The sequence below is a fragment of the Durio zibethinus genome, chromosome 18 (assembly GCF_047325235.1).
Source record: "Durio zibethinus cultivar Kanyao isolate XHJ-2024 chromosome 18, ASM4732523v1, whole genome shotgun sequence".
Taxonomy (NCBI): Eukaryota; Viridiplantae; Streptophyta; class Magnoliopsida; order Malvales; family Malvaceae; genus Durio; species Durio zibethinus.
The window spans coordinates 2,452,378-2,478,973 of record NC_143179.1 but is presented as its reverse complement, the minus strand read 5'-3'; the positions used below and the strand labels follow the sequence as shown (position 1 = coordinate 2,478,973).

General features: G+C 32.7%; 1 protein-coding gene and 2 pseudogenes across 3 annotated transcripts; 2 read left to right on the top strand and 1 right to left on the bottom strand.

Annotated features, from left to right (window-relative positions):
• Positions 1-7,173: 7,173 nt before the first annotated feature.
• On the top strand, positions 7,174-13,727 carry LOC111298943 (uncharacterized; annotated as a pseudogene). Its single transcript, XR_016329580.1, has 11 exons — positions 7,174-7,335; positions 7,974-8,035; positions 9,228-9,424; positions 9,776-9,834; positions 9,984-10,007; positions 10,686-10,768; positions 10,878-10,942; positions 11,173-11,222; positions 11,625-11,726; positions 12,242-12,301; positions 13,312-13,727. The product of XR_016329580.1 is annotated as an uncharacterized LOC111298943 (transcript).
• An 866-nt stretch (positions 13,728-14,593) lies between these two features.
• LOC111298941 (UPF0481 protein At3g47200-like) lies at positions 14,594-16,295 on the top strand. Its single transcript, XM_022893705.2, has one exon. The coding sequence runs from the start codon at positions 14,903-14,905 to the stop codon at positions 16,169-16,171; it is 1,269 nt and encodes a 422-aa protein (XP_022749440.1). The 5' UTR covers positions 14,594-14,902; the 3' UTR covers positions 16,172-16,295.
• Positions 16,296-16,513: 218 nt separating this feature from the next.
• On the bottom strand, positions 16,514-26,289 carry LOC111298942 (glyceraldehyde-3-phosphate dehydrogenase GAPCP1, chloroplastic-like; annotated as a pseudogene). Its single transcript, XR_016329581.1, has 14 exons — positions 26,015-26,289; positions 25,410-25,487; positions 25,231-25,298; positions 25,071-25,109; positions 24,328-24,428; positions 19,508-19,620; positions 19,259-19,358; positions 18,985-19,130; positions 18,634-18,694; positions 18,450-18,547; positions 18,206-18,348; positions 17,962-18,045; positions 17,476-17,567; positions 16,514-17,265 (listed from the first exon to the last, which is right to left on the bottom strand). The product of XR_016329581.1 is annotated as a glyceraldehyde-3-phosphate dehydrogenase GAPCP1, chloroplastic-like (transcript).
• Between the last annotated feature and the right edge of the window lie 307 nt (positions 26,290-26,596).

The window sequence follows — 26,596 nt, the reverse complement described above, 5'->3', positions numbered from 1 at the left end:
TATACTCTATATCCATTAGTTGTTTATCCTAATACTATTTTGTAGTCAATAATATTATACAAATCCCTTACCAGCCTCATTTCCTAATTATGAATAACATATCCTCAAGTTTTTATCAACAACCTTTCAAGTACTTGCATATGAGCCTAGTCTTGTTACTACACTAGTTTCAAGGTTTAATAATCAAACAAGTAGTTTGAGAATATTAAGGTGTTTACTAGCCTTTAGATGCAATATGATGTGATCAAGCGAGATTAGCACCTCTTATTACATTTAAATGGAAAGCCAATAACTTACAGCTAATGTGCCAATTTGAAAGCTTTTAATTGATTATAATTTTGACTTTTTAAAGCTTATAAGATCAAAAGAAAAGAGCTTAAAAAGATGTGAAGTGAAGAGAAACAAATCAGGAAGCTTATAAAGCAAGATTGGATGACATGAAAATATCTAGCTTATGTGGCATCCTAGCTAGCCATTTCTTGTAATTTGAGTGGTTGAAACACATCATCTTTGGTCTATAAATAAAAGTAGTGGTTGACCAATGAGAGGAAAATCAGAAAGTTAGATTAGAAGTAGATTTTAGGATTTACTTTTCTTACATTTAATTTTCTTGTTCATTTTCTCTTAAGTAGTTTTTTCTTTGTTTTTTTATAGGGCTATTTGGGAGAAAACTTTTTTAATTTCATAGCAAAATTTACTTTTATTGCATTTAATTTTCTTGTACTTTAAGATTCAAGAAATGTAATTTAATTTTCTTTAAGATTTCTTGCACATTTACAAGCTTTTCTATTAATTTCTTAATATTGTTTGGCTACTTCAACATTGCACTACCTATGATTTTCACATCAGATCTCATTGAATTCTTGCTTATTTTGCTTTTAATTTTTTTACAAACTTTCAATTCATAGGATTTATATCTAGAAAGTCTCATTTGACAATTCATTTTACAATTTTTTCTAAAAATCTTAAAAGTTTTAGTTGGAGATTTGGCAACAAAGGAGGTAACAAGTAATGACAGCACTTATGGTGGCATTTTTTTATGCTAGGTGGTTGGTTTGTTCTTGATCTCTTCTACACTTGTTATTTTACTTGTTTGCTTACTTTAATTCAATTTGTTGCTTTGAATTTGAAGTTTTCTAGGGCTATTTAGCTAATTTTCTCGTAATTGCTCTGTTTTTAGATTTTTTGCATTTAATTTTTGTGAAAGTTCATTGAGCTTGTTATTACATTGTTTTGTTTGATTTCTTTGTTGGATTTTATAATTAACTTGTAAATGTAAGTTGTCTTAGCTCAGCTTTAGTTCATTTGTACTATAAGATTATAGATCTAATTTTTCATTTTGAATCAATTGCATTTTCAAATTTTGAAATAGTTTTGATTTTGTCTATTTTCAACCTTTTCTCGTGATTTTTCTTGAGTAATTTCAATTCAATTATGTTTTCATTCATGCTTCATTATTGTTTTTACACCTAATATTTTGTTTATATTCATTTCATGTAAAATTAGGATCACATTTTGCTTAAAAGTTCAAAGTTAGTTAATGGTAGTTAAGAGGTAGTTAGTTTTAGTTATGTGAAAGTTTCTTATTCAAAGCTTTTACTTGCTATTTGTTTACATTTTTACCTTTCTAATTCATGTTCCATAGCTTAGATTTACTTTTCAATAATGTTAGAATTAATTCAATGCAATTTAGCTAATGTTTTAGTTAGATTTTCAAATATGTTTTTCTTGCACTTAGTGAACATGTTTTTAGTTATGTGCACGTCTCTTCTTTGTTTTTCCTATCTTGTTGAGACAAGCTTAGTAACATTTCCTTTAATCGATTGAATTAACTTTAGATTGAGTTTGGAGATAATGCTAATTTTCATGAGAACAATATCTTGATTTAAGTAATTATTACTACTTGAACAATCTATGCACTTACAAAAATTATCAATCAATTACTGTTTTTAATCCCTACAAGTTTAGGCTCTAAGTAATGGGACTGAAGAATGATATTGTTATAGTGTTTACCCTTAATCGAGTGCTTATACTCTGATTAAAACAACATGTGAAGGAAAGATTTATTATGGTAAAGTTTTAGTAGTTATAGGTTTTGGAGGTTTTCAAAAAAGTATATTTATATATGTGCAGGCAATTTATTGCTTGATAATTAATTGACAAAGCCAGCCCCTACAATAACCTTTGCTAACTTAGATGCCACCACAATGTTGATGAGGCAAATCTCCGAGGTGAATTTCATAGGGAAATAATACCAGTCGATAGTATTTAGTCCTCTGACATTGACTTTAAAATAATGGAATTGGTTGGTCTTAAATAGCTGATTTCATTTTCAATTATTTTTTATGAGCTTGGACAAGCTATTGCTATAGCATTTGCAAATTTCCTCCATTTCATCGATTTCTGTTATAGAAACCCATGTGAACATATTAAAGCTAAGATAGCATTAGCTAGGAAAGAATTAACTTTTGACAGTGATGGTTACAATATAAAGATTAGCCTGGGTTACTTAATTGAGGTTATGAAAATTAACATGAAAAAGTCTTTATGGGTAACCTTGCATAACATCAAGCTATGATCAATCTAACTAATACATTTTCTAAAAACAAACATCAAGTTGGTAAATAATATGATGATTCCCAAAAGCAAAAAAAAAATAGAGATGGCTCCTTTTAAAATTGTCAAGGCTCTCAATAGAGAAATATGGGTTGAAACAAATGGGCAATGATATTCTTTTAGCCAAATTGGGGCATTTATGTTGACCAAGATGAAAGAAATTGTAGAAGCTTACTTTGGAAAAGGTGTTCCTAAAGCAATTATTATTGTTCCAGCTTATTTTAATGATGCTTAAAGGTAAATGACTAATGATGCTGGTAGAATTATAGGCCTTGATGTCCAAAGAATAACCAATGAGTTTATTATTATTGCCTTTTCATATGGAGTGAACAACAATAAAGGTCTCATTATAGTTTTTTTATCCTAGTAATGGTACATTTGATAGTTCAATCTTGGAGAATTCTAATAGAGTTTTTGAGATTAAAACAACAAATAATAATATCTTCTTATAATGAGAAGATTTTGATAATGCTCTATTGGATTTTTTGGTAAGTGAATTCAAGAAAACTAAAGGAATTGATCTTTCAAAAGATAAACTTACATTTAAAAGGCTTCAAAAAGCTATTGAGAAGGCTAAAATCGAACTCTTATCAACATCACAAATTGAAATTAAATAATAGCTAGCGTTTATAGACAAAACACTTTAATATCATTTTGACCATATCAAAGTTTGAATCTTTAGTAAATCACTTGATTGAGAGGACCAAAGCTCTTTGAAAGAAATGTTTGAAGAATGCTTCATGCTGACATTTCTACAAGTGATGTTGATGAGGTTATTTTTGTGAAAAAAGACAAACATGATCTAGCAATGTTGCTCTTTGATAAGGCCAAGGAAAAAAAGATGTTTCTCTTACTATCCACTAATTTCATTATTGTTGACAAGTTTGTTGCTGATGCTAACAACATGGTGGTTGATGAAAATGGCACTATGGTAAAAAAATCAGTTAAAGTTATGGACAAAATGATAGTTGAAAAAAGAAACTAGGTTACCACAAGTCTTGGTGCAAGGGACTAACTCTTTTCTAGAAGATGATACATGAGAAGTTCTATTTAAATTTAAAAGAAATAGTTTAATTTGATCCTAGAAGGCAAGGATCTTTTCATGGAAAGAGTATTGATATAGACTGATCTATTGATCATAACTTAGGCCTAAATACTAGACTCATTCTTTTATATGTTGGAGTGTTATTTAAATTTCTTACATGTAAGACCTATCACTTATTTAAGGCCCTTATTTCAAAGACTGTTTTTATTGTTATAGAGTGAATGAGAAAGCTATTGGCATTTTCAAGATTCTCCAAATGTAGTTGTTATAGTAAGAGTAGCACAAAAGAGGGATAGGGGTAGGGTATTGTTCATTTTGTTATATGAATATATTACCTATCTTTTTTCTTTGAATTTCTCTTTTCTATTTCTTTTTCTTCTTTTTAAATCTTTATTTTGAATTTTCCTTTTCTTTATTCTTACAATTTTTTTATTTACATTTTTTTTGAAATTTTGAGCTACATCAACCTCTTATGGATGTATGGATGATTAATTACTTTATGGTATTTTTCAAATAAAGTTCCATGTTTTGGTTCATCTCTAAAATTCTAGAGTTGTAACATTATTTTCTCATTTTAATCCCTTTGGACATAACTCAAGATTTCTCTAAATAATGTAATGGTTACATAAGTTAGAATTAAGATAGAAAAACTAGATATAAACTAGAGAATGAAAACTCAAGTCACCGTAGGAGCACTAAAAAGATTCGGCATAGCAACTTAGGTAGACCAATTGATGCAATCCCCTAGGCCTTGATCATGTAGCTCGTTTAATGGCTTAGATGAAGCTAGATTAGTAAATGTCCATAATCATAAAGTAATAAGCGTGCTAGGTTTATATATATATGTTTGATATATTATAAATGCTAAGCATGTCTATATAATATACATGATATGTATATATGATATATGATAAATACTATGATGTGATGATACTAAAATAAACTTAAGTCACATATTTTGCAATATGATTAAGTTGCCTTTTATTTGACATAAAAATGAGAGTTGCTATTTTTTAGATTTATTAAGTAAATTCAAGTCTTTTTAATAGAAATATGTTTATATTATAATTAATTGATATTACTTAACTAATTTATATGATTTGAATAAGCACACTTATGATCATATAGTGTCAAAAACATTGGTTGGACAAGTGGTGTAAGATGTAATTAAACAATGTGCTATCACCTAACTCATCAAGTAGTCATATTATGTGATTGATAAGTAGATTTATTTATGTAATTTACTTATCGTAATATTTTGGGTAAACTCAAGGTAAATTAAATGGGTCTAATCTAATAAGAAAACTTAAATCTTTCTTGAATTAATGAAAATAACTATTAAATTAAAAAAAAAGTAAGAGTAAGATAAAATATTGTACATAAATTGATTTAATGCATAATGACTTAAACTTACTAGTTCTTTATATCTAGATATGTACATTTTGTATAGTTCTTAAATATACAATAATAACTTATTACTTTTAAAGCATATAGGATGTCAATTTGGCCAAAACTTTGTCAATTGGTATTAAGACTTGATAATAGTTATCAAGTAAGAAAAGAACTTGTATATCATATTCTACCTATCACTATTAAAAATATTAAAATGAGGCATCATTGATCTATCAAAATCATAAAGATGATGATAATAAAGCCACATATATGATATAGGCTATTATGATTTTTAAGCTTCCAAAGCAACATTAAAAAGTGCCCATATTTTTATTGTTTCATATTCTAATAGTAAAAAAGGTTTTTTTAAAAAAAATAAAGTAAAAAAATAAAGAGACTCAAGTTGCTAAGGCTAAAAAGCAAAATGATAGAATGAACTAAAACAAGGAGAATTTTATATACACTCTATTTATTACTCTAAATACCCCATTTCTAAATACCCCTAAATTCAAAACTCAATTTTCTTTTTCTACTAAATACACTCCTATACCTCACTTTATGTTTTCCATTCTTACCTTCTCATTCTCTCTTCTTCTCTCTTCACTCTTCAATCTAAAAAAAAAAAAAAAAAATCATAAATCCATCAAATTAACCCCAAATCACTTATGTTTTTGAGTTTTTCATTGATTAAATGTAATATTCCTACCTTGTTTTAGATTGATTTTGATTGAATTATGGTTGAAATGCATATGAATATAGGTTAGGGTTTGCGTTAGGATTTAGGTGAAACTAAGCTTCTCAAAAATGGATATCCGAGAAGCTCTAAGGCTTTTTCAAAAATAGATTTTCGAGAATCCTTTTAGTTTATTGGAAATCAATTTTTGGAAACCTTTAAGAATAACTTAATTGAAAATATATGAGCTTATGGACCCATTTACTTGATCATGTATGCGAATAGAAAAAAAATGGTAGTTCTCAAGCATGCATAAGTAAAAAGGTATTCTTGTCTTGAGACTCCAAAAAATCAAAAACATTCTTTTGTCCATGCATACTTGAAAACTTGTTATCAAGACAGGTGCCCATTCATGCTAGTCTAGTAATTGAGCTCGATTGGAATAGAAACAATTTAATTAAATTCACGATAACAAGTTGATTATATTGCATTCTCGAAAATAGATTTTAGAGAATTATATTACATTTTTAAAAATTCATTTCCAAGACTACAATATAATTATTGGAAAATTATTTTCGAGAATTACATGGTTTGCAAGATTTAACAAAGTTTCAAAAATCTAGTTTTAGTGTTAAAGAAGGGTTTAGTGTACGTAAAAAAAGGATAAAAGGAGAAAAAAAAAAGAAAAAGAAAACAAGAAAGAAGAAGAATAAGGTTTGGGGTGTATAAACGTATTTTTGTCATTTAATAAATGTTAAAATTAATATTTTCTATGTGGGTTTTTTTAAAAAAAATTTAGAAAGTGTATTAGAAAATGTATAAAATTTTTTGTAAAGTTACTAAAATACCCCAAAACAAAGACTATCACAATGGCAAGGTAGACTATAGAAAGATAAATAAAAAGTGTTGTTTGGAACGCTTGAATAAGAAGAAAATTAAAAAAAAAAAAAGATCCTCTTATTTGAGTTCATTGAGATAAAGTTTTCATTTATGGGTATTGGATACCAAATATAGTTTTATTTAATTTCATAAATGAATTTAAAAGATTAATATAATTTTATTTAAAATATTAAAAATAAATTATTTAATTATTAAATAAATGGATAAAAATTCTATAAACTTATAACATTAAAAAATTTCATTGGTTTATAAAATAATAATTACAATAATCCCTTCACTTATTATTATCATAGATGGAATTAATAATTATTGGGTAATTAAATTTGGTATAAGAAAAACAAAGGATGGGCAGCGGTCGTGGGAAAAGGTTGGGCGGCGACATACTGTGGACCAAAACTCCCAAAACTAATTGCCTCAAACCAATTGGCCCCTAGTTTTTTTTTTTTTTTTTTTTTTTTTTTAAAGAAAAGCAATTTGCTCCCCAAAATGCCAAAAACTAAACGAAACTGAAGTATTAAAGCTAACCTTCTCCAACTTATTCTTTCTTCTCTTTCTCTGTGGTCCTTTCAAATCCTCTACATTTCTGAAGAGAAAGAGACAGAGGAAGAAGAAACCCACCACTGAAAGAAAATCCTAAAATTTCCTCCTCATCTAACTCTCTCTCTTCGACGATTTTAGGGTTTTATTTTCCACAATAAACTCCGAAATGGTTAGTTCCGTCTTTTCTGTTTTCTTTTTTTTTTTTTTCTTAAAAAAGATTTTGGTTTGTTGGTTTATGTTTGATTGCTGCTTCTTATATAGAAATTTTTGTTGGTTGAATAAGGTAATTCAGATGTTATCAATTCTGTAAATTCTGCTTCTGGATTATTGTACATATAGATTTCTCTGTACTAAGATAATTTTTACCGTGAAAAAATCGAAGGAATTGAGGAAACTAACCGAAAGAAAAGGTTGGGTTTTTGCTGAATTCGAAAAAAAAAAAAAAAAACAACGGAAAAGAAAGAAGAGAAATCGTTACTCATTGTTGGGTTTATTACATTATGTTGATTTTTCGATGGGTCTGCACCAGTTTTATTCTGTATCTATACTAAAACATAACGCGAATGGGTGAGTTGATGTCACTCCAACTCTGTGTATATTATTTATTTAAATATTTAGCCCTGACTCGATGCCATCCTTTTCCCTCCATTTTTAAACTGTTAGCTCTTATTAATTCTTACAGATAAAATTTATCACATAAAAGCAGTTTTTGTTTTTAACCGTCTAACAAGATGCACGTCATGCATGACAGTGTATGACAAATTTTCTAGCTTTTGTCATGTAATATGGTTTTGTTGTTTGTAACAGCACAAACTGGGCAGAGGTCATCGGGACAAAGTTCAGCAGTTCATGACAATAACTGGAGCGAGGTAACCTGATGTTATTTTGTGGTTTCACTGTTAATATTTGGGTGCTTCTGGGGTATACTTTCAAATCATTGTTAACATAGAGAGTTTGAAAATGGACGATAATGAAGGAACAATAGATATCTAAAAAGTGGAGAGGATAGTAATTGAAGGATTACTTATTGGCTAAAACAACAAATATTAAAAACTGGAGACCTTAGAAATAGGACATTAAATATTAATGACTATACAAGTTCCTAGTGAGCCCTTCATAATCTGCCTTGGCATGCCTTTTGGTGGATTTACAGGCTGCTGCAAGTGAGGAATGCTGGCATTTCTTTTTTTCTTCTTAGTCTTTTCCAATAGCAGATTGATGAAAACTTGGCTTGAGCCTGTCTGTTAGAAACCCATAGTGACTGTGTCATTGTCCTTGTTTTTGAGCCTAATGAGTTCAATGATCATTGAGTTTCACTAAATTGTCAAAAATAGCTTTCTACGTCAAATATTAAAAAAAAAAAAAAAAAAAAAAAACTCCGGAAATAATGTCATTCTTCTCAAAAGATTCTTGTCCCCTGGAAAATCAATAAAACAGGTTACCCTAGTTTCTTAGAGAAATTGGATGCTAGGTGCTTGTGGCATCATTTTGTTGTATGATTAACAAATAATGGAGGAATTTTGATACATGATATAAAATAAGGATGCAGGAGAAAAAGAATACTGAAACCAAAAGGGAAATGTATAAGATCAGTAAGAGGCAATAAGGTGATCTTTTTGGCATAACCTAGCCTGTTTGCTTTTCTTTACTTCCTGCCTTAGTATCTAAGCTGAATGAAAGCTTAATCTCTGATGTTGTCTTTGATTACTTGACAGTGGCTTGCCTAGTCAGGGCTTTGATGCTCTGAAGGGCTGCATCTTATGTCTTATTGGCTATATGGTGAGATGGTTTATTAAATCATCATAATGGTTAACGAGAATTAGGTTAATGTGAAAATCATCTAAATCTAACACTGATGACATGTTCCTAGAAAACAGATAGATGCTTGATTTTCGGTGCTTTATGTTACTGCTTCAATGGTAGCTGCTGTATCTTGATTACTTTGACCTGTTTGTAATACTAATCACTATATCTTCCTGTGTGTGCCAATGCCATTTTTTTTTCCATTTACCGTTAAAATTATGACTTGCTGTCTGTAATCAAGATTGTATTTATTTGCAGGTGGTCGCTTTTTCATTACTTTTGTTCATAAATTTTATTCATTGGGTTATTTAATTGCAGTGAAAAAATTGCTCTTCAAGCTTTGAAGGCCAGCGATTGGCATCTTGAAGGGGCTTTTGATGTTTTCTACAGCCAGCCTCAGATTAAAAGTTGTACTGACACTAGACACTTGGAAGAGCTTTATAACAGATATAAAGGCTAGCTTTTCTTTTCTTTTTATTTTATGTTTCTCTTCCCATTTTGTAGTTTTTACTTGCTGTGTGGCTTTCTTTAGGGCCCTTAAAACATAACACTAAAAGGATTGGACTCTTGCCTTAATAATCTTGTGCTTATGTTTGAGTTCAGTATTGTAGATGGAACATTAACAGAGAATACTGCTGAAGTTTTTCTTTTCTTTACTTGAGATATTAATAAAGTATTACTTATATTCTGATGAAATCTAGAAATTCATTTCTGCTGCTTACTTTCCATTTATCGGTACCTTGGCTGTATTTAGTAGTTTGTAGGACTTGTTTCATAAAAAATACTTACTCCAATGTTTTATGCAGATCCCTACACAGATATGATACTGGTTGATGGTATTACTCTCCTATGCAATGACCTCCAGGTAGCCTTTTTTATCAATTAAGATTTGATGCCTGACATTTTTAGACCCCTTTGCTTTGCTTTACTTTACATTTCTATTATTTTATCGATACATAAAACCATTTCCATTTCAAAATTTGATGACACGTGGTAACCTTGATTTTTGCACAGGTGGATCCCCAAGATATTGTTATGGTATGTCTGTATCCTGAAGCACAATCTCTTGTGATCTCTTGTGATAAAAGGCATTCATATGAAGAAGATTTATTGTTTTCTGCATGTATATTCTCCTCTTTAGCATACATTTTGTTCAAGGGTCCTAAGTGTTAACAAAAGGTCTCAGATCCTACTGGCATTGTTAGCTACCTTTACCACCCTTTTCTTGCACTCAATGTGTGCATTGACCATGGTCTTTGCTTTTTCTCATTGTGAATACTATCAGTTTTAAATTTTACATCCCGCAATAGTAGTAGTTTTGAAAAATGGTGATTCGCCTTTTTCTAAATTATCTTTTAATTTCCTGGTTGGACTTAATACAATATGAAATTTGGAGGGTTCTGAGAGGAATATTTTGGCTTCTGCTAAAGCTAATGAGTTATAAGAATAGTAGGGTTCTGAATTTTCATTCTCATGCTGGCTAGCATAGTTGTTCTAAGTTCTAACTCCTATGGTGCTGACTGTTCAAAATGATGACAGGTTTTGGGTACTTGGGGTTAAATGTTTTGCTAAACCATTAAAGGAAGTTTGGACATTATCATAAATAGTTAGAATATTCTAGGAGGTTTCACAAGATGTGAATGGATATTTACAAGTTGTTCCTATATGGTTTCAATATTTTGTGGACAATTATGCTAATATTTTAGTAAATTGCAGTTAGTTGTTTCGTGGCACATGAAGGCTTCTACCATGTGTGAATATTCCAAGCAGGAGTTTTTCATTGGGTTGCAGGCACTGGGGTGGGCATTTATGTCCTTTTTTAATCTTCTAAATTGAAATGATATTGAATTCAATATTTGACCTACTATGATGAGTATACTGAGAGAAATTTATACATTTTCATGACAGGATTGATTCTTTGGAGAAGTTTCGTGAGAGGATATCATTTATGCGCTCTGAGCTGAAAGATGAACGTATGGTCACTGCTTCAGAGAGTATAATTTTCAGTGTCCAATCAGAAAATTATTTAAACTTGTCATGCATGTTAACATTTGGCAGAAGAATCATCTTTTATTTAGATTTATATTCAGACTATTTGATTTTTTTAAAATCAGTTAGGTTTATCAATATGTAGCGACACAAGTTAAACATAGTGTTGTTGGTGATGCACACTTATTATTATCTTTGTTTATTGTGAGTGCAGAAAAGTTTCGTGAGATATATAACTTTGCATTTGGCTGGGCAAAAGAAAAGGTATATTATCTTTTCATGTCAACCATCCTTAATAGTAAGCTTTTTCTGGGCAGAAAGATAATTTGGTGCTAATTGAGTGAATAGTTTCAGTAAAGTTAATTTGGATTCAGATTACTTTTTTCTGGCATGGTGTTTCTTTTTCCTTGTCAAGTGACTGACTGCCTCTCATGGTTATTCCTCAAATATGATTATTCCTCTCTTATATTCATTTGTGGATGTTTGTGTTACAAAAATAAAGATTCAGCCTTTAGATTAGTTCTCTGCTATATATTTATTAACAAATCTATGTTGAAATGTGATTTAATGCTTTCAGAATTTCCACTAAAATGTCAATGTGGTGAAAGATACATTCCCCTTGATGATAGCTTTATGCTGGAATTGATCTTTTATTGTCTATCTCAGGGTCAGAAATCTTTGGCATTGGATACTGCAATTGGTATGTGGCAATTGCTGTTTGCTGAGAAGCAGTGGCTATTGGTTGACCATTGGTGCCAGTTTTTACAGGTACCTTAGAAACCTATTGTGTTCTTTCCTTCCTATTTTTGTTAGAAATCCTGTGATATGCTGCAGGAAATATATAGGCACTAATTAAGGAATAATCATTTTTAATTGACCTGCAATAAATTTAACTTTTTGCTTGAGGTAGTTATTTTAAGTTATAATCCTCATTGTTTAGATATAAATTAGATTATCAATAACTGTGATACGAGACTTTGCTGCAAAAGGTGATAACGTATAATTTCTCTAATACCATAGGTCTAATGTTCTATCTTAGAGTTAATTAGATCTCTGATAGCTGTCTTAGTAGGATCTCTTTAACATGAACTTACAGCGAACTTCGTGTGCTATTTATTTATTTCTTTCTTTCATAAAAGGCACAATTTTTGTATTGATGATAAGCTCCATAAAATTGCATGTACTATCCTTTTGTCTGTCAAGTCTCTTTGGATCTTCTGCATCAGTTTCTACTTTTAGCTGTTTTCTAATTGCATTTTATGCTCCTATGTCACTTGAACCAGGCCCGACATAATAAAGCAATCTCTAGGGATACTTGGTCTCAACTTTTGGAGTTTGCTAGGGTAAGTTAAAAGCTTCAATATCAGTGCCTCTTGGATATTCCTGCTTGCATATGCTGTTTGAATCAGCTTTATTCTGTCATCAACTGCACATTTGATTAAAAATTTTATGCTACCAGACCATGTTGCTCCAACTCAAGGGTAAGTGTTATACTTTGCCATGTTATTAGGTGTAAGTGTCATACAATGATGTGCATCTTAGAGTCTGGCTCATCTAAATTCAAAATCTACAAAGATCAAAAGATTGCAATCTCTTGCCTGTCTCTTTCTCGCTCCACCTCTTTTACTCATCAGTTATTTTCAAACAACCATGGTTTGCTGATGAGAGCACAACAAAGATCAAAAGATTGCAATCTCTGTCTGTCCCTGTCTCGCTCCACCTCTTTTACTTATCAGTTATTTGCAAACAACCATGGTTTGCTGATGAGAGCACAACCAATCATTGAGCAGAGGGTGTATGATGTTTCAACGCCATGTTCACACTGATCTTACAGCCTTACACATGTTTGCTTTGTAAAAATGGCACATTAGGGAAACAGCTGAGTTTGAGCAATAGAGTTTCCAGTAGGCTGTTGGTGAGAATATTCTGCATTTATATGACATGTTTGTGTTGTCTTCTGTTCCATATTTGTCCCTGCGTCATATTGATGTTTCATCCATTCATTATGCAAGTCTAGTTAAAATCATTCATCTGTCTTGCTGAGCTGTTTATTAGTATTACACTGCCATTTATTACTACCATGTTCTTGCTGCTGAAACATGTCGTAATCATCAACTCAAATTGCTTGCTGCAACCATTTGTTGCATTTTAATTGCCTAGAAAATTGGGGGAAAAGAGAGAGAGAGATAATACCTTTCAATCAATTGATCTATGTGGACATTCATCATTGATTTCTAATTGTAGTTGGAGAATAGAAATCTCATAGTTGGTTCTTAGTGAAACCCAGATAATAATGATAATGCTATGTTAAATGAAAAACATCTCAGGTCTTTTGATGTGTTTTATCATGCAGACGGTAGACCCTGAACTATCAAATTACGATGCTGAAGGTGCATGGCCCTATCTTATAGATGAATTTGTGGAATACTTGAACGAGAATGGCACCATTGAAAAATGGCCAGCTTAATAGTGATTGGAGCCAAAAAAGATGAAGGGACTGCTGGGTGATTTATCACCATCTGTCGTTAGTGTGATTTGTGTTTTGATGCTAATGTTAAGGAACTGTTTGATCTTATGAAAATAAGATAAAAAAAAAAAAAAAAAAAAACTTGTGTGGTTTGGTTGATGAAATTGTTGATCTTTCAAAAGTGTATGCACCTTCTTTTAAATTAATCGTCTGGGTTTGATTATCGGATGCTAAGACGGAAACAATGAAAAATTTCAAGTGTCTTGGAGTTGCAATTGCAAATGGACAACTTTTTCCGCTAAGCGTTCTTTTATAGTATATTAGATCAAGAATTATACCATAAGTGCGGTGAATCTCGTTGGATTATCAATTACTAGTGAAATGGATATAGTAAGCAAGCAAAAATCTTCTAAGATTTTGCATTATCAATTTTGAATAATAATTTTGTATCAATTTTTACTCCATAAAACTTATCATATAATCTTGTCATTAATATTATATGTCATTCTCAAAAATAAAAAAAAATACTTATATATATATATTCATATTATATATAATATATTTAAAAATCTATTGATTAGTTAGGTTATTAATTTTAAAAATAAAAAATCAACCCAATTAAATCAATAATTATTTAACCAACAATCATCAAAACCAAATTAACTTCACCAAATTCAATCGATTAAAATCAGTCAAACTAAGTTGAAGCCGACTTATATTCATCCTATCTAAAGCAAATAAATATGACAGTCCTTTCATATAATGTTTATTTATTTTAAATTAGATATTTAGCTTAAAATTTACTAAAATATCAGAGCAAATGTCGTCCTAATTAGTAGTCCTTTCATAATAGATTTAATCATATTGTTATTCTTATACGTGAGAAGAGAGTAACGTTGAAAACACATAATAAATATAACAAAATAATTTCACCTATTATTAATTATTTTAAATTAAATACTCATTTAAAAAACAAATTGAAGCGCATGCGAGCAGCCGTAATAGAACACTTTAGAAAAGTCACCCCAATAATCACCTAACAGTAGAGCACTCTAATCTGACACCAAACAATATTTTCTTTAAAGGTATCTGACCTACCTTGTTTCCTGGTGAAGAGGACAGGAACCGCGCATGTTAAAGTAGTGATTTTGATGACTTTACTTACTGCTGCCGGATGAGAATTAAATTAATAGAAATGAAATCGGCCATATGAAGTTGCTTGGAAATTTCTTTACCCAATAATCATGTCTTTTGGTTGTTTGTTTGTAAGTTGAAAGACTGTAGTCGTTAATCTCTAGGTCAATAAAAGATAGATAAAGACTTAGACTTTGCTAGGAGACTAATTTCATTTCCAGCACCCTCCTTCCTAGAAAATTTGTTTGAGGTGGTATTCATCAACATAACAGAACAGACGGAGAGACTGAGAGAAAAGGAAGAATTTATTTTTTATTATTAACATGCAGAGGAAGAGCCTAGGATGGATCCGCAAGTCCCAGATGTGGCCCTTTTAGTGGCTAATCTTGAGAGGCAAATAGACCGGCAAAGGCAGCAGACGCCCGATCCTGGAACTTACACCATGTATCTTTTTCCTGATTTCCTTGTTGGCGTAGATAATGATTCGATCCAATGCCGATCGCCAAAGTTAGCATCATTCGGCCCTTATCACAGAGGCAACGAAGATCTACGTCCCTTCGAAGTGCACAAGAAAAGTTTTCTTTCCAAATTTCTTTCTCGGACAGGAAGACAGGAGGGAGAGCAGTTAGTCTCTCCTGAGAAATTGCAGGAGCTAAAAGAAGAAACAAAAAGATGCTACCCGCAAAATATTGATATGCCTTCTGATGATGACCTTGGTAACATGATATTGCTCGATGGTTGCTTTATGGTAGAGCTCTTCCTTCAATATGAGGAACGTCAACATAAGGAGGGTACGGATGAATGGCAACGGTTTGTCCCAACTCTGATTGCAGATCTGCTGAAACTGGAGAACCAGTTACCCTTTGTCATTCTTGAGAAATTGTTTGAGTTATCCAACTTTGGTCAAGGCGCAACTTTGACCACCCTTGCCTTGAGATTTTTGAAACAAGTCTTCTGCAGCCCTTCAGATGTGGACAACTCCCAAATTGAAAACCCTAAACATTTACTGGACTTATTCCGCTCCAGTCTTCTTCCCTCAACCGAAGAAGAAGCACGACAAGGGAATCACAGTCTTTGGGAGTATTCAATCCAAAGCGTGAAGCACCTGCGTAATTCAGGAATCACGGTAAGACAAAAGACAGCTAAAAGTCTCTTGGAGATAGATTTCAGGAAACTTCAAATCCCACCCTTAGCTCTTAAAATCCCTCCCTTCCCCATAGATGATGTCACTAGCACCATCCTGGTGAACTGTGTTGCTTTGGAACAATATTTGCCAAATCGACACAGACATTTCACTTCTTATGTATGCTTCATGAATTACCTCCTGAAGCAACCCGAAGATGTTGAATTTCTCCGTTCTGTTGACATTATCAGGGGCCCTTATCGAGATGAGATGCGCTTTATAAACATGCTGAATAATCTCGGGATAAATTTGATCTTCAGTGTTCGAGGATGCTATCTCTGGAAGCAGCTGCGGGAAATTCACTCCTATTACAATAGCTGTTGGGCATCAATTAGGCGCAATTTGGTTACCTACAACAGCATCATGCTATATTGTTCTATACTACAGATTGTAGTCGCTATCCTCAGCTGGTTTATTTCAGGAAACTAAGCCGAGATTAGAAGACATACATTTCGGTTTTCCTTTCTTGTTTCCAGCTTACTTTTATTTTGAGAGTGAGTTGTTTGCATCTTTGGTTCTGAAATAAGAAATCGAAGCTGATTTCAGACGGTTAGACTGCTTTCAACAAGAAACAATCGTCAGATTAATTTTAGCAGAATTCATGTTTTCATCGCATATTTTGGCCCATTAAAGAGGATAGAGTTCTGTCCTTGGGCAGAGCAGAATTAGACTTGGGAGAACGGGTTTGTGAGTCAACTCAATGTAGACTAGTGAGTGGCAATTTCGTTTCTCCTTTCACGCGTTCTGCTGCTCATGCTAAACTTCAAGTAATTTTTAAGTTTTTTTTTTTTTTTTTTGCATTCAAATTTTGAGGTTGGGTTTAACTGTTATTAATGTTACTTAAAAATGGCCAATAATTCTTATTAGTCTTAATATTAATTCTTATTAGTCTTAATATTATTATTAAAGAAATTGGCCAATAATTAGCGTAATGAATGAATATCCATCCAACTAGGATAGATTAAAATCATATTTAATTTTGACTTTTTCTAACAAATTCATGTTGAATTCTAATTATATTACGGAATCATATACCAGAGATCCCAACTTCTAAATACTAGTAGTATATTTAATTTCAGTTACTACTTCCCTTCATCAAGCATATGATTTTGCAAGTATCATGTTATCATCCAAGATATCACCATAAAAATAAACATCAAACCAGATCATGCATAGATGTTTCAGATATAAGATACTGCCCAACAATGTTTTTTTTTTTTTTTTTGGGACAAAGATATTGCTGTAACTTTTGTCACAAAGATCAAGTCTTAAGGTGCCGCTCATACAAGCTTGAATTTTTATTATTTCAGAATCGCATTATGGGATGCCCAACTCTTACATCGATAAGCAATCCAACCAAAAACTTTGGGTACTATCAAATTGATGCCTACTCTCTGAAACAAACTTCTAGCACACACTAAAATTGCAGCGTCACTCAGTAGCAACAGCATACCTCTGGAAATATTTAGTCTCGGGTTGCTCCTACCAGTGCAATGTGCTCTATTAGGTCACATACTCGGTTGCTGTAACAGAATTTTAAGAAAAACATCAGACAAGATGATTTGAATTTTGTGATATAAAATACAAAAAATCTGCATTACTGTGGTGTTTTACTGTGTCTGCCCGTGCAGCGGGGTATGTATGCGTGTGCACACAGGTACTGAAAGGTTTGGGTGTGTGCCTCTGCGTGTGGGAGTGTGGGAGTGCTGATAGAGAGAGAGATGAAAACATACCTGTAACCCCACTCATTGTCGTACCATGCAACAAGCTTCTTGAAACAAGCACTCAACCCTATTTTCCAGCTTTTGCATCAAATATGCTCGACCTGGAATAAAACAAGCCCATTAGAACCTTAAATGCCATCGATTAAGATATAGGAAAAAGCCAAATCTAAATGAAGCAAACTTGGAAGCCTTCAAAAATACCGCAATACTACCAACTGAACATTGGGTATACTAGCAAGTATTATTTCTCAATTGTCAGGTAAAAAAAAAAAACTAAATAACCTGTCTCAGAAAAATTGACACTTTATAAGCAAGCACAGTCCACAAATACACTAGGACATTTCATGCCTGGATTACACTCAAAAATCAAAATGCTTGTAAGCCTGCACACCTCATATGAATTAGACAGTATAGCACACGGTATACAACATCACAGCAAAAGGCATGTGGGATGGATGCATACATTAGAGAGATAGAGAGAGAGAGAGAGAGAACCTTGAATCACCAACAAAATCATTAGAGACAACATCCTCTTCTGTGTGTCCAAGAATGCCTTTAAGAGGCCCTTCTGCAGCATACCTTTAATTAAAAATTAATGAGAAGCTCAGTGAATGTGAAATACAACAAAAGAACAAAGTAAAAATGCAAAAGCAAAGAAACATGAATGAATGAATGAATAAATGAATGAAGAGAATGGAAGCAACAAGTAGCCTCAAGCCAAAAAAAATAGAAAACTCACTTTATTACTGCTTTGACATCTTCATAGGAAGCACCCTTCCAAAGTCGACAAGTTAAATCCACAACAGAAACATTGGGTGTAGGGACACAGAATGCCATTCCAGTAAGCTTTCCATTGAGTTTAGGAAGAACTTTTCCAACAGCCTACAAGAAATACACAAATCATTATTTAATTTCAATTATAATTAAAGCTTTGCATCTCAAAACCATGCTGGATTTTAAATCTGGCTATTTCCATTTCTTACCTTTGCTGCACCAGTTGAACTAGGGATGATGTTTTGCCCAGCTCCTCGACCCCCACGCCAATCCTTCATTGAAGGGCCATCAACAGTCTTTTGCATTGCTGGATATTAAAAACTGTCATATTATCATAACAATGCAACATCACATGCCATGCAAATGAATGAGGAGCCAACAATAACTGGATACCTGTAGTTGCATGGACGGTTGTCATTAAACCCTCAATGATACCAAATTCCTCATGAACCACCTGCAGTATGTTATTTAAAAACTAAGGAAAACTGCCAAAAAAAGCAAACCAAATGCTTTATAGGTGCCAGATAATCAATAGTGTCGAATACAGGCAAATGGAATTGTCAACTGCCATGAACTCAAAGCATACAAAAGCAAAATCTTACAAAGTAAACACAATTCCCCATGTTTAACTCCTACCCAGTGACCAGTAACCCATAATAGAAAATAATGGGAAAAATTATTTGTTTAAATGCCACTTGTACAGATAAGACAAATAAAGCTTAAAATCTGAGGATGCAATTAAACCTTGGCAAGAGGAGCAAGACAATTGGTAGTGCAACTAGCATTAGAAACTATGTCCATGCTTGGCTTGTAGGTCTTCTCATTACTCCCACCACAAACATAGGTGCATCAGCTGAGGGAGCTGAAATTACCACTTTCTTGGCACCACCCTGCAAAAGACATTCATGAATGTTCAATTTGGAACATTTTAGGAAGTGCATGCATTCAAAGGTGTGCTTGTGCTATGTGTTTGTTTTTGTGCAATCATACAGAAAAGCAGGAAACTTAGACAACTAACCTTCATATGTGCAGATGCCTTAGCTAATGTTGTGAAAACACCAGATGACTCAACAACAAGCTCAGCCCCATAATCACCCCAAGGGATCTCTGTAGGGTCCCTGGTGGATATTATTTAAATGTTAACCCAAGTTGTGATAGTTTATTAGCAAATATTTAATGAAATCAAACAACAGAATTTTTGTTCATGAGAATAACACATCTTGGATAAGCTAGCTCAAATTCCAATACAAACACTCCAGAATAATACCTTTTGCTTACAACCTGAATTTGCTTGCCATTAATTTCCAAGGTGGACTCATCCACAACTCTGATGGTTCCCTTAAAGCCTCCATGAGTTGAATCATATTTAAACATATAAGCCTGGATAAAAAAAAACAAAAAATCTTAGTGAATTACTACAATTGCTTAATGACCTGAAGAATGATAAGGACAGTTATCATGGCATGCAAAGAACAGAACAGACAAACAATGAGTGCCCTGAAGCAAACAAACCCACCCTAGACATACACACAAAGCTACGCACACAAAATAAGGAAACAATAACAATGATTACCTATAATTTATGGATTCATAGTACCTATAAAGTAGCTTTGATTGTGATTCCAGGAGAACAAAAACAGAAACTTTTTTATATCAGAAGAACTACAAACAGAAGCCAACAATTAAATTTAAAATATGTTGCTCAGACAACCAAAAAATTTCAGAAAATTAAGAAATATAAGCTAACCTTAAAGGAAAGGGATAAAGTATCACAAATAGCCAGCCTTGTTGCTAAATGTAAATCAAGTTTACCTTAAGCTTAGTTTAAAAGTTTCATGAAATTTTAATTTTATTGATTATATTCTGAAACTCCGCCTATTTGTTATCACATTGCCGGTCCCACGCTCAGATAAAGGAGGAGGGTTGTGATAGGTTGACAGCCAGTGTAAAACATAGTCAAACCATGATGAAAGACCAAAGCAAGAATCCTTGTCGGGTTGTCTCCTCTAGCAATGCTCTACATCGAAGCCCGGATGTTGTGTTAAATATGCAAGGGTTGCTAGGTCATCACCCAAAAATGACGCGCCACATCGCCACCAGGGTGTGGTGTCAAATAGGCAAGGGTTCTTGTGTTTTGGTGGATGAACACAAATAAAGAATCTAGTCCCTAGGGGTAAGTTACGCTTAGCTATTTGGAATATAGGATCATTAACTTGTAAGCTTGTAGAGATGGGAGATGCAATGGCTAGAAGAGGAATTAATATTATGTGTCTCTAAGAAACTAAGTGGGTAGGGAAAAAGACTAGAGAGATAGAAACATGGGGCTCTAAGCTTTGGTACACAAGGAAGGAGAGGACTAGAAATGGAGTGGGGATAATTGTTGATAAGAATTTGAAGGATGATGTGGTTGAGATTAAAAGAAAGGGAGATAGAATTTTACTTGTTAAACTTATTTTATAAGAGGAAACTGTTAACCTCGTTAGTGCCTATGCCCCACAAATAGGTTTGAATCAAGAGAGTAAACAAAAATTTTGAGAAGATTTAGATGAGACAGTGTGAGCCATACCATACGGAGAAAAATTGTCTATTGGAGGAGACATGAATAGTCACGTAGGCAAGGATAGTAATAACTTTGAGAAGGTACATAGGGGATATGGCTTGGGAGAAAGAAACAAAATCAAAGAGATTATCCTAGAGTTTGTTACTACATTTGACCTAACGATATTAAACATATGTTTTAGGAAAAGGGAATCACACTTGGTGACATTTAGGAGTGGATCAAATGCTAGTTAAATTGATTTTTTTTTATGAGGAAAGAGGATAGAAATAGTTGCAAGGACTGCAAGATTATACCATGTGGGAGTGTGGCCACACAACATAGACTATTAGTACTCAATCTACTCCACCTCAGAGGGTCAAAGAAGGGACATCAGAGTCATGAACCACTTATTAAGTGGTGGAACTTGAAGGGGGACAAATGACAACATTTAGGGATAGACTAGTCAAACAAGTTGATTGGAAGTCTGATGAGGATGTTGAAGTAATGTGAGAAAATATTACAACTGAAATTCAAAGGGTTGCTAAAGAGACACTTAGGGAATCTAGGGGTAAGGCACCATTAGCAAAGGAATCTTGATGGTGGAACAAGAATGTGAAAAAGGCAATTAAAGTTAAGCAAGAGTGTTATAAAAATTTGTGGAACAATAGGGATGAATAGAGTTATCGGAAGTATAAGACAGCAAAAAAGCAAATCAAGAAAGCTATTCAAGACTCAAAGAGTAAGATCCATGAGGAGTTATATAGAAAACTAGAGGCAAGACCTGGAGAAAAATAACTGTTTAAAATTGCTATGATGAGGGATAAGAAGAGTAGAGATCTTAATGGCGTTAGAAAAATCAAAGGCAAGGATGGAAGAGTTTTAGTGAAGGACGAGGAGATTAAAAAGAGATGGAGAGATTTTTTTGATAATCTCTTTAATAGCAATTTTGAACATGACATAGGTGGGTTGAACATACCTTTTGAAGATGTAAATCATGTTTTTAAGCATAATATTAAAAGCTATGAGGTTAAAAAGGCTTTGAGAATGATGAGATTAAAGAAAATTGTAGGAAAAGAGGGAATCTCAATTGAAGTCTAGAAATGCTTGGGTGAAATAGGGATAAGATGGTTGATGAATCTTTTCAACAAAATTTGGCATACCCAAAAGATGCCAAAAAGAATGAAGGAATAGCACTCTTGTGCCTTTATACAAGAATAAAGGTGATGTAAAAGATTGTTCAAACTATCAAGGAATAAAACTTATATGTCATAATATGAAACTTTGGGAGAGAGTAATTGAATATAGGTTGCAACATGAGGTCACTATTTATGAAAACCTATTTTGGTTTATGCCAAGAAGCTCCACAATAGAGGCAATGCACCTTTTAAGATTTTTATAAAAGGGTTTTCGGGTAAGAAAGAAAGATCTACATATGGTATTTATCAACTTGGAGAAAGAATATGATAGAGTTCCTCGAGAGATGCTTTGGTGGGTCTTAATGAAGAAAGGAATGCTTTTAAAGTACATCAACATAGTTAAAGATACGTATGAAAAAGTGGTAAAGAATGTGAGGATGGTTAGAGGCATGACAAATAGCTTCCCTATTACCTCAAGATTACATCAAGGCTTAGCACTAAGTCCTTTCCTTTTTGCATTAGTTATGGACAAACTCACTGGACGTATCCAAGATAAAGTGCCATGGTGTATATTATTTATGAACAATATAATCTTAGTTGTTAAAACTTATGATACCCTTAATACGAAATTAGAATTATGGAGGAGTACATTGGAGTCTCGAGGTTTTAAATTGAATAGATCTAAAACTGAATATATGGAATACAAGTTTAGTAGTCACAAGGAAGTGGGTACTAATATGATTAAGTTGGATGGTGAGGGAGTACCAAAAAGTAGCCATTTTCGATATTTGGGATCAATTATTTAGAATGATACTGAGATAAAAGCAAATGTCAAACTTAGGATTCAAGCAAGATGGGTAAGGTGACAAAGTGCGTTGAGTGTATTGTGTGATTGGAACATGCCCTTAAAGTTAAAACCAAAGTATAAAACAACTATAAGACCAGGATTATTATATGGAATTGAATGTTGGCTGTTAAGAAACAACATGAGAAGAAAAATTAACATAGCAGAGATGAGAATGCTTAGATGGATGTGTGGTAAGACTAGAAGAGACAAAATCAGAAATGAAGAGATTTGTGAAAAATTAGGGATTGTTCGAATTGAAGAGAAGATGAGAGAGGGTCGTTTGCAATGGTTTGGACATATGAAACGTAGGTCTAGCTATGCACCGGTTAGGAAAATTGAGTCTCTAGATCTAGGAGAGATCAAAACATTTAGAGGTTGACCACAAAAGATATAGATGAAAGTAATAAAAAACGATATGATGGTTAAGAAATTAGATGAAAAGGTTGTTGTTAATAGGAAATGAGTAGCACAAGAAGATTCAAACAATAACCTAACTTAATTCTCTTATTTGGTTCTTCATACAGCCGACCCCAGAGTATGGGATATAAGGCTTAACGTGTTGTTGTTGTTGTTGTATTGATTATATTCCAAGCTAACCATTTCAAAAAAAATAACAAAATAGAAACTAGCCTTTAATGAAATGGATACAATACAATATCACAAATAACTAGCCTTCTCACGAATTGAAAATCTATGTCCATTTTAATCTTGATAAAAAAAATTCATGGAAATTTATGGACAAAATCTGGCTCCTACCCCAAAGTATGGGATATAAGGCTTAGTTCGTTGTTGTCATTGTTGTCGTTGTATTGGACAAAAATCTGGCTAAAAGAAAACAGGGATATTAACAATCTACAAGGCTTTTGTACATGGATGCCACAACTACTACATAATGCTACAAAATCTATCAAGTCCCCATATCAAGGAAATTTTTCTAACAGGTAAAACTTCTCAAAGGTAAACAGGAGAAATCATATGCTTACTTAATAGCAGTAATAGTTTATAAATGAAATGATGCATAGTTTCCGTTTGTTGCCATCTCTGATAAACTAGGACAAACACAGGTTCATAAAACAGAGATATCTTACACAAATTGAAACAGAATATATTCAAATTTAATATATTCAAAAAAGAAACAGTAAGTACAGCTAGTCCATAAACAACCAACCATCACACTGTAAAAATTGGATAGGTTTGATCTATAGTCATTGGGTCTCCTGTAAAAATTTAATATATTCATTGAGTTGTTCCAAGGAATCAAAAAGGTCAGTTATTAATGGAATTCCTTGTCAACTCTCTGTAAAATACTCATTTAGACAAGGGCTTCCAAACACATAATAAGCTGAAACTGTGCTGACGAATAACCAACCCACAATGAATATGGAAGGTATTGTAATACTATGAATGGCCCAATATCGAATACTAGTAATAATATCAGCAAAGGAACGTTCTCCTGTGCTTCCAGACATGCTGAGCTTCACATATTCTTGTAGGGGATCAATTCCATAAAAGATGACACTAGAAGGCTATAGCTTGAACCAAAAAGTGCAAATGGACATATTTACCATGTACTTAGCATCAATAAAAGGGTCATTGACTGCTACTACATGAATATCACCCCTTGAGGTTGCTACTCGTAAAACCAACCTTCCAATCCGACCAGAACCTGCAAAGGTTCATCGTAAAAAATGAGTCGTTACAAGATACATCATGCTAAGTAGAGCAACAGGGACTTCTGCATTACGGTAAATCTAAGTAAAGCAACAGGTACTGATGGGACTTGAAACAAATACTTCAACAGAATTCCAATTCTATCCATCCAGCAAGATCCCCATAATGTTTTTAGCTCCACCTACCTCAAAATAAAGTTCCTAAGCACATGGCCAACAGCAACTGAATTAAAGGTCAAAAGCTAACCGAACCTTAACGATATTATAATGTATCATAACAGTATTGTAACCATCAATCTGAGTTCCAATTTGCACATATCTAGCTTGTGAAACTTTTCAACCATATATACTGTAATAGTATATATGAACTGTACTTCATCACAACAATGTTTTCTCGGGAAAGGGTGGGAACCTCAAGCCTAGAATACCTACCCAAACCCCCGTTCAGGCTTACCAAATGAATTAAGCCTAGGAAGCTAGTTCCCTGCTAATTTGCAAGCATACTGAAAGCAACTCAACTACACACACTAACTGAAGTGAAATCATTTTCTATGGATATTAAAGAAATAACATGGTGAACATACATGCAACTATCAAATAAAGCAACGCACAAATTTAATCAAAATAAGCAAACATACCATTAATTCCAATCCTTGTCTTCCCACTTCTCCATGACTCTAAGCAAATGAGAAATAAGCCAAAAGCAAAACCTCAGTGCATACAATGTTCTCCTTTTTACCGTCCCTAGCCTTATAAAAACAATTAACATAACGGAAAAATAATTTTCCAAATTCTTACTTGGAACTGCAGGAGGAATTTCAGTAGCAGTGGCTTTGATGGGTTGGATACTCCTTGAATTGCATTTCCTAAATGGATGAATAATTTTTAAAAACCTTCAGTATCGTAGGAAAAAAAAAAAAAAACAAACTTTTACACAATGAGGAAAATTTTGAACGGCCAATACGGGATAACTCAACTGTAAGGAAGAAGAAGACCTAGTAGAAACAGCAGCACCAAAAATGGAGTTGAGATTGCCACCAAAACCAATGCTTGAAGCTGAATAACATAGCATTATCAATCAGACTGCCACAAAAAAGTGAGTTGAGGTTGCCCACTAACAATAAGCATTAATATATGCATAAAAAAAAAAAAAAAAAACGGTGAAAAACTAGGACATTAAATTTAAAATTAAATTAAAAAAGAAAATTTTATTCTAAATGAATTTCTAATTTCCTATATTCATCAAAATAACGAAAACGATTTAAAAAGTAAGGTTGTCTCACCAACCAAACGAACAAAATATAACAAACTCAAAAATAAATACCTCCATACCTTAAATAAATAAAACATGCATGACAAATGTACTGTAATTCTTAAGATTCCGTTTGGTTACCAGGAAAACGTCATAGAAAAAGAGCAAGAAAATAATGATTTGAAGTTACACAAATTTCCGTCATTCAGCTTAAGTTTAGCTCAGCTCTTCCTATTATTTTTCCTCTAAAAATCCAATAGTTAATACAAGAAAAAATTGTGTCACTTATTTTAAAAGCTACATACGATGTTGATCAGGGGAAAGTGAAGGACCTTGAGGCGATCGGAGGAAAAGGGAGAGAGGTCGGAGCGGGCGTAGGCTTCAATGAGGGGCGCGGCAGCTATGGATCTGATGAGAGAAGAAAAAGCCATTGCAAAAGTGCTCTTTCTTCGTAGAAGAATCAATAAAATCCTAGAGAAGCTCAGAGAAAGTCTTCGGCTTTTGAGCGCAAGCACCAGCCCAATCGAAATGTGAAATGTTGATTCATATTAAAGCAAAATCCAGCAAGTAAGAAAGAGAAAGTCTTTTCCGTTCCCAAAATTAAGTGTTTTTTCTTTTTTTTTTTTCAATTTTCTTTTAAATATATTTTTAATAAAAAAACAATTGTTTGACAGATTTTAAAATGCAAAAAAAAATAAATTAATTAATTAAAAAGGAATCAAATACGAATAAATCAACTTATATTTATGGTTTTTAATTTATTAATTTATTTTTAGAGTAGTTTGAGTTTAGTTCGTATTTAGTAAGAAAATTTTTTTATTTGTTTAAGTTAGATTCATTTAAATGATAAGATATTTGTTTTTAGTTTATATTTATTCAATAAAATTAAATGAGTTTGTTTATAAATATTAA

Bases quoted from the DNA above. Each gene is read 5' to 3' on its own strand.
- LOC111298941 (XM_022893705.2), top strand. From the start codon at position 14,903: ATGGATCCGCAAGTCCCAGATGTGGCCCTTTTAGTGGCTAATCTTGAG.